Source organism: Schistocerca serialis, chromosome 2 (genome assembly GCF_023864345.2).
Source record: "Schistocerca serialis cubense isolate TAMUIC-IGC-003099 chromosome 2, iqSchSeri2.2, whole genome shotgun sequence".
NCBI classification, from domain to species: Eukaryota; Metazoa; Arthropoda; class Insecta; order Orthoptera; family Acrididae; genus Schistocerca; species Schistocerca serialis.
The window spans coordinates 135,181,206-135,189,574 of record NC_064639.1 but is presented as its reverse complement, the minus strand read 5'-3'; the positions used below and the strand labels follow the sequence as shown (position 1 = coordinate 135,189,574).

General features: G+C 42.3%; 1 protein-coding gene across 1 annotated transcript in view; it reads right to left on the bottom strand.

Moving 5' to 3' along the window:
- Positions 1 to 1,829: 1,829 nt before the first annotated feature.
- Positions 1,830 to 8,369, bottom strand: part of LOC126456844 (allergen Cr-PI-like) — a 116,227-nt gene continuing 109,687 nt past the window's right edge. The window contains exon 10 of the mRNA XM_050092657.1: positions 1,830 to 2,934. Coding sequence (XP_049948614.1) covers positions 2,531 to 2,934 — 404 coding nt within the window. The 3' untranslated portion in view covers positions 1,830 to 2,530. The remainder of the gene's footprint in view (positions 2,935 to 8,369) is intronic.

The following is an 8,369-nucleotide window of genomic DNA, read 5'->3' as shown; positions in this document are numbered from 1 at the left end:
GAATAGGTAGGACATAAACTGAGAGGAAACGACAGAAAGATTAAGAAGATATTCAGCACATTGGTTGAAGGAATCAGAGGAGTAGGCAGATCAAAGCTAAGATGGGAGGGAGATGTCAGAGAGGAGATAAGAAAAATTGTAACTCAAAATTGGAGGACTTCAGCACTAAACAGGAAAGAATGGAATAACGTCTCACAGAAGGCCGAGGCTCACAGGGGGGTTGCGCCAATGATGGTGGTGACTTCTTCCAAATTTTTAAGTAATCTAATATCTTACTACACAGTCTGTCTTCTGATTATCTGATTACCTGCAGTGATATTATTATTATTATTACAATTTCTAGTACGATAAGTATGATGTCAATTGTAAAAATGTGTCCAGTTTTGTATCTTGCAGTCAGCTATCATCCTTTGACAGTTATCAGCCTGTTTTACAAACATGAAAGAAGTGCTAGCAGATAAATAGTAGCTACATAGCTTTAAGTAGAGCAGCATTTTTTCTTTTTATTTTAATATTGTTAACACTCTGAAGTGCTCGTATAGAGCTTTCCTAACAAGGGAACCTCCCCATCGCACCCCCCTCAGATTTAGTTACAAGAATATGTTGGCCTTGAAAAACTGAACACAGATCAATCGAGAAAACAGGAAGAGGTTGTGTGGAACTATGAAAAAATTAATACAAACTGAGTAGTCCATGCGGAACGTAGGCAACATCAAGGATTGTCCGAACTCAGAAGCGCAGTGGTCCCATGGTTAGCGTGAGCGATTGCGGAACGAGAGGTCCTTGGCTCAAGTCTTTCCTCGAGTGAAAAGTCTACTTTTTTTATTTTCGCAAAGTTATGATCTGTCCGTTCGTTCATTGACGTCTCTGTTCACTTTAATAAGTTTAGTGTCTGTGTTTTGCGACCGCACCGCAAAACCGTGCGATTAGTAGACGAAAGGACGTGCCACTCCAACGGGAACCGAAAACATTTGATCGCAAGGCCATAGGTCAACCGATTCCTCCACAGGAAAACACGTCTGATATATTCTATACGACACTGGTGACGGCATGTGCGTCACATGACAGGAATATGTTGTCGACGCACCTAACTTGTACACTCGGCAAATGGGTAAAACGATTCTTCTACCTTGCCCGATTTAGGTTTTCTTGTGGATGTGATAATCACTCCCAAAAGTGATGCAAACATAAGAGTTTGTCACATAAACTGCAACAAATGAATGCAACAGTTTCACAGTCGCACAGTTTCCCCTGTGCTCTGTCAAAACATATGTTTTTAACGTTTTCAAATTTTTCCGTTTAGGTGTAGCGTCTCCATACTAAGGCGCAGTTACCTCGCATCGGACGGAGGGACGGACAGATAATAATTGTCTGAAAATAAAAAATTAAACTCTACACTCGAGGGAAGAGTTGAACCAAGGACCTCTTGTACCGCAACCGCTCACGGTAACCACGGGACCACGGCTCTCCTTAGCTCAGACGATCCCTGATGTTGCATATCTTGCGCATGGACTACTCAGTTTGTATATTTTGCTTATTTTTTTCATACTCCCACACAACTTATTCCTGTTTTCTCGATTGATCTGTGTTCAGTTTTTCAAGGCCTGTCTACTGTGCCAACTTATAACTAAATCTGAGGGGGGTGCGATGGGGAGGGTCCCTTGTAAGCACAAACAGGAACAATACTAGGTCATTACATATGAAGCTCAGATACTGGCTGCTAATTGTCTCTGTAGATCCTTTACGTCCTGCAATCGCTTTAGTTGTGTACTGTAAGCAGTACGTTAATTATTATTAGCAAGAGAGATGATAATGAAAATAAGAAACACTAAGACACACAATATTGTTTATTTTTCAGGCATTATAAAAAAAAGGGCATATAAAATTTCTTTTCGATCAAGTACAGTGAATGAATGTCAGTGAGACGATAACCGTAGGAATACTGTAAATTCCATTTAAAAATGTAAAGATAATAATAACAAACTTCTTTGTATTATGATTATGAGTTGCGACAGAAGTTACAATGTGAGAAACTTTACGTACAGGGATTGGATAGTAAAATAATGTTTTAATCCAGCTAGCCAGTACGCTCGGTTGTGGATCCCATCACTGCTAAACTTTGTTTCGGGAGGGGTTGAAATTGAACTGCGCAAAACAGTTTATGTAAACAGTGCAGGCCACAGTTCGGCCAAGTGAAGTGTGGGGTCAGAGCGACAACGGTGCACTAGTCAACTGTGCAGAACAACCGCCGCGCGTAAAGGATTAAAAATTTTGTGAATAAATTGCTGTATCGAATATTCCAGACACTTGCTTACTTCTTTCACATGTTGTTTGAAGGAGCGTAATGTCGACTGTGTTAGGTTTCGTTAGTGATTCGTGTCTTGGTCAGTACTTGGAAAACTCCCTCTGAGTATGGCACTGGAGCACGACATGTGATACTGCAACCCTCTCGAGTATTTACTCGAGGGGGTTGCTGTGCTGTACGTAGAATGGGTGCCTCGAATAATCTCGGGATGTACCGGTGTCGGCCCTACTTCTCCGAGCTCTTGCCGTCCTTGGTGAGGCGGTGGAATACGGTGACGGGCTCGAAGTGCGCGTTGGGGACGGTCTTGAGCTCCCAGAAGGGGACCCTCCTGTCGAAGGGGAAGAAGGGGTCGCGGCCGTCGCTGAAGACCTGTCCAGGCCACGCGGGCTCGCGGGCGTCGGTGAGGACGACGAAGAGGTCGAGCGGCAGCCCTGCGGGACGCCCCCGCGGCAGCAGCAGGCGGTTCGGGTAGCCGTCGAGGCGCAGCCGCTCCTCGGCCGCCGACAGCCGCTCGCCGCCCCCGAGCGCCGCCTCCACGCGCTGGTACAGCTCCCGGAAGCCCGACGGGTCGCCGGACACGCTCAGCATCTCCCGCGACTTCCGCACGATCGTGTTGTCTCCTGGCTTCACTGCAAACAGAACGTCACGTACAGTCGATCAGCATTTGGCCCGAAAACATCACACCTATACTGCACCGGGTGACTCGAAAAGAAAAGATATCAATTCTTTAGTTAAAATTTCCAGGCTGAGAGGCCGGGGCAATCAACAAAACTGCAGCCTAACTGAAAATCTTAAACATGGCTGCGAAACAGCAACTGTGTAAATCTGAAGGTGTCAGAGATTTGATGTTTTACCGGATTCCTGATATTCACAGTACACTCGTGAAATGGTCGTACAGGAAAATCTCCACTTCATCGCTACCTCGGGGATACTGTGTTCCATCTCTCGTGCGCCGACTACAGCACAACGTTCAGACTCTCTCAAATCTTGATAACCTGCTAGTGAAGCAGCAGTAACCGATCTAACAACTGAGCCATTGCCGACCGCAGCGCAATATTCTGCCTCTTTATAAGTCTGTATTTGATTACGCATGCCTATACCAGTTTTGTTGACGCTTCAGTGTAAAATTCAGTGAGACGAGAGTTTTGTAAACTGCTAAGGTCATCAGTCCCTAAGCTTACACACTACATAACCTAAATTATATAAGGAGAAACACACACACCCATGGCCGAGGGAGGACTCGAACCTCCGCCGGGACCAGCCGCACAGTCCATGACAACAGCGAAAGGACATCGTATTATCAATCTCACATGTATGGGGAAGTAATATAAATTATTGAAAACCATGACAGTTGTAACAGAAAAGAAGAAAATTTGTAATTAGATAAAATATGGATGTAGATTTTGCGCCACAATGGATTTTTTAAATCGAGGATCATGACGCCATGAAAAGATAGTCATAGGGTCGATATAAGTGCGAGAGCCCTTAAGCCTTAATGACAGTACCCATTTTACCTCGGAAGATGTCTCCCGCAGTTGGAAAGTTGGGAAGCAGAAGAGGTAGAAAAATTAGCCACCCAGTTGCAAGTAAACGTTTGTTAGCCCCTGACCGGCATATTTGCAAAAATTTGTTCTTCAGAAGTAGTGGCCTTATTACATCACATCTGAAGAAGATGTTTTTACATATATGCAAACCAAGGTGAAGGGACCATAATCATTGATTTGCAACTGGTCGGCCGATTTTTTTCAACCTCTTCTGCTTCTTAACTTTTCATCTCCAACTGCGGAGACATATTCCGAGGTAAAATGGGTACTGCCATTAAGGCTTAAGGGATCTTGCACTTATATCGACTCTATGGCTATCTTTGTATGGCGTCATCATTCTCGATTAAAAATAATTAATGGTGGCACAAAATCGACATTCATATTTTGTCTAATTTCAAATTCTCATCTTTTCTGTTAAAACTGTCATGCTCTTCTATAATTTCTATTACTTTCCAAAAACAGACATAATGTCTGATGGGATAGCAACAATCAGTGATTGTACAATGTTATTTATAATCCGTCTTGATTGCAAATTTTTTTTATTCATATGACTGGTTTCGGTTCATTCAGAACCATCTTCAGATCTGATATTTCAGTTACATTCACATGCTGCATGTGAAAGTTGCTGGATTTGGACGGGTTACTCCTGTAACTGACACATCAGATCTGAAGATGGTTCTGAATGAACCGAAACCGGTCATATGAATAAAAAAAAATATTTGCGATCAAGACGGATTACAAATAACAATTTCTATTACTTCTCCATATATGGGACCACGATACAATACTGGCCATTAAAATTGCTACACCAAGAAGAAATGCAGATGATAAAAAGCTATTCATTGGACAAATATATTATACTAGAACTGACATGTGATTACGTTTTCACGCAATTTGGGTGCATAGATCCTGAGAAATCAGTACCCAGAACAACCGCCTCTGGCCGTAATAACGGCCTTGATACGCCTGGGCTTTGAGTCAAACAGAGCTTGGATGGCGTGTACAGGCACAACTGCCCACGCAGCTTCAACACGATACCACAGTTCATCAAGAGTAGTGACTGGCGTGTTATGACGAGCCAGTTGCTCGGCCACCATTGATCAGACGTTTTCAATTGGTGAAAGATCTGGAGAATGTGCTGGCCAAGGCAGTAGTCGAACATTTTCTGTATCCAGAAAAGCCCGTACAGGACCTGCAACATGCGGTCGTGCATTATCCTGCTGAAATGTAGGGTTTCGCAGGGATCCAATGAAGGGTAGAGCCACGGGTCGTAACACATGTGAAATGTAACGTCCACTGTTCAAAGTTCCGTCAGTGCGAACAAGAGGTGACCGAGACGTGTAACCAATGGCACCCCATACCATCACGCCAGGTGATACGCCAGTATGCCGATGACGAATACACGCTTACAATGTGCGTTCACCACGATGTCGCCAAAAACGGATGCGACCATCACGATGCTGTAAACAGAACCTAGATTCATCCGAAAAAATGACGTTTTGCCATTCGTGCACCCAAGTTCGTCGCTCAGTACACCATCGCACGCGCTCCTGTTTGTCATGCAGCGTCAAGAGTAACCGCAGCCATGGTCTCCGAAATGGTAGTCCATGCTGCTGCAAACGTCGTCGAACTGTTCGTGCAGATGGTTGTTGTCTTGCAAACGTTCCCATCTGTTGACTCAGGGATCGAGACGTGGCTGCACGGTGCGTTACAGCCATGCGGATAAGATGCCTGTCATCTCGACTGCTAGTGATACGAGGCCGTTGGGAACCAGCATAGTGTTCCGTATTACCCTTCTGAACCCACCGATTCCATATTCTGCTAACAGTCATTGGATCTTGCCCAACGCGAGCAGCAAATGTCACGATACGATAAACCGCAATTGTGGCAGACTACAATCCGACCTTTATCAAAGTCGGAAACGTGATGGTACGCATTTCTCCTCCTTACACGAGGCATCACAACAACGTTTCACCAGGCAACGCCGGTGAACTGCTGTTTGTGTATAAGAAATCATTTGGAAACTTTCCTCATGTCAGCATGTTGTAGGTGTCACCACCGTCGCCAACCTTGTGTGAATGCTCTGAAAAGCTAATCATTTACATATCACAGCATATTCTTCCTGTCGGCTAAATTTCGCGTCTGTGGCACTTCATCTTCGTGGTGTTGCAATTTTAATGGCCGGTAGTGTACGATGTCCTTTCCAAAACTCTCCTCTCACTGAATTTTACACTGAAGCGCTAAAGAAATTGGCTTAGGGAGGCGTACTCAAATGCAGAGATTTATAAACAGGCAGAATACGGCGCTGCGGTCGGCAACTGCGCAGTTGTTTGATCGGTTACTGCTGCTGCACTGGCAGGTTATCAAGATTTAAGTGAGTCTGAACGCGGTGCTACAGTCAGCTCACGAGCGATGAGACACAGCATCTCCGAGTTAGCGATGAAGTGGAGATTTTCCCGTACGACCATTTCAGGAGTGTAACATGAATATCAGGAATCCGGTAAAACATCAAATGAGTGATATCGTAGCGGATCTCAGGTTTATTTGACATTTCTAGAGTTACAAAGAGGTTTTGGCTCCGTTTCTCGCAAGAGGCTTCTAATCAGATAGTGTGCTCTTGGAGTATCGGCTCAGCTACCTGACTGGATTCACGGTTTTCTGTCGTAAAGGTCACACTTCGTAGTAACTGACGGGAAGTCATCCTCTACGTAAATGACACACAACTAAGACTGAGATGTCGAGTTGGTAAGAACTGGGAAGAGACAGTAGCAGAAGACGAAATAAAATCCTGTTAGGAAACGAACTGCACTCGACTTCCTGGTAAGGTAAACAGCAGAAGTAGATTGACTCAGGCAGCACTCATTGACCTTTCCAGTGTCAGGTTAACGATTTCTGGATGTCACTGCAGATCTCTCATTAATGTATATGTCCTGCTAAGGATCTTTCATAGATTTATTTTAGTTCCTTCTTTTCGGCATCCCTGGCCTATGTTCCTATCTGTCAAATTGTTCTTTGACATCCTTTAGCAACAACATATTTGGAATCCTTTGTTTCCTTGCCCCTCTAATTTTTGCATTACGCGATTTACCTTCATGATGTTTCAGGAACATTTCCTTCAAGCCCACGCTAAAATTTAAAATCGGTAGAGCTCTTAAACTGGAAAAATATGTTGTTGCAAAAGGATGTCAAAGAACAATTTAGCAGGTAGGAACATAGGCAAGAGATGCTTAAAAGAAGGAACAAAAATAAATCTATGAAAGATTATTAGCAGGACATATACATTAATGAAAGATCTGCAGTGACAAATAGAAATCGTTAACCTGACACTGGAAAGATCAATGAGTGCGAAAAGTTATAGGAGAAGATGAAAACAGGAGCGAGGAAAGCGTGTTGCGGAATATTATATATGACAAGTACGTAAAAATGATCACACTAGAACATGTATGAAGAGATGGAGATCATTCCTTCATGAACTTTGTTGTAAATAATCCCCTACACCTCAGAAGGAACAAAGATGTACGTAATTACAATACCAGAAGGAAAAATTACATTCATTACAACACATTAAGTTTATCATTACACAAAAAGCGTGCACAATGTTGTAACAAAACCGTTTAATTACTTATCCAGTGGTATGAAATGTCGGACAGACAGCTAAATAAATTTTGAAGACAAACTGAAAAAGTTAACAACTCATTCTATTCCGTAAAAGAAATTATGTAGTGATGTGTAAAAAGTGATAGGTAGGAACAACTGAGTGATATCTGTGTATTTAATAATAATAAAAAACTTACAAGTGTTCAGGATGTAACCATAATTACAAATTAATTTGTGATGTGAATGTGTGAGACTCTTTACACATTATTACGAACAATAAACTAACCAACTACATAAATAAACTATCAGTTCAGTGAACATATTTCACTCTTTAAAAAAATAACATCTAAAATTTAATATTTGAATCACCGATAGTAAATAGCTGCTAAATTTCCTAGCTGAGGACATTTACTGTCGACATTGTTTATTGGGTACAATTTGATACTATTAATAATGCTAGTATTACATTTCACTCTGTCTCTGTAACAACATTACTATTTTTTATGAATTTCTGTGTTCAGTGTTCGTGGGAATGTCTTCTTTGGTGCGCGCAAAGCTATTTGTTTTATTCTAAGGACTACATAAAGACCTTCAGTTCCTTTCCGAAAACGTGCAGGAACATTATATTCGTATTTTACGGCGTAGACGCACATACGTCTTTTCAACGACAATGGGAATATAAAAGAGTGTGTTAGTAATATTTAAGAATCAAAGTAATGGAAAATCGGAACCTACGACACGGCATAATAAGAAAAATTGGGAAAAGCGAAATGGTAATGAGGAAGAAATAATGGTTTGACCAAAAACAAAGAACTGAAAAGAGGAAAGATTAGGTTAAACAGAAAACGAAGAATGGGGAGGGGAATTGGGAAAACGTCTAAGACTTAAATATCTAGTTAATTAAAGTCTGTGATTTTTGGAGA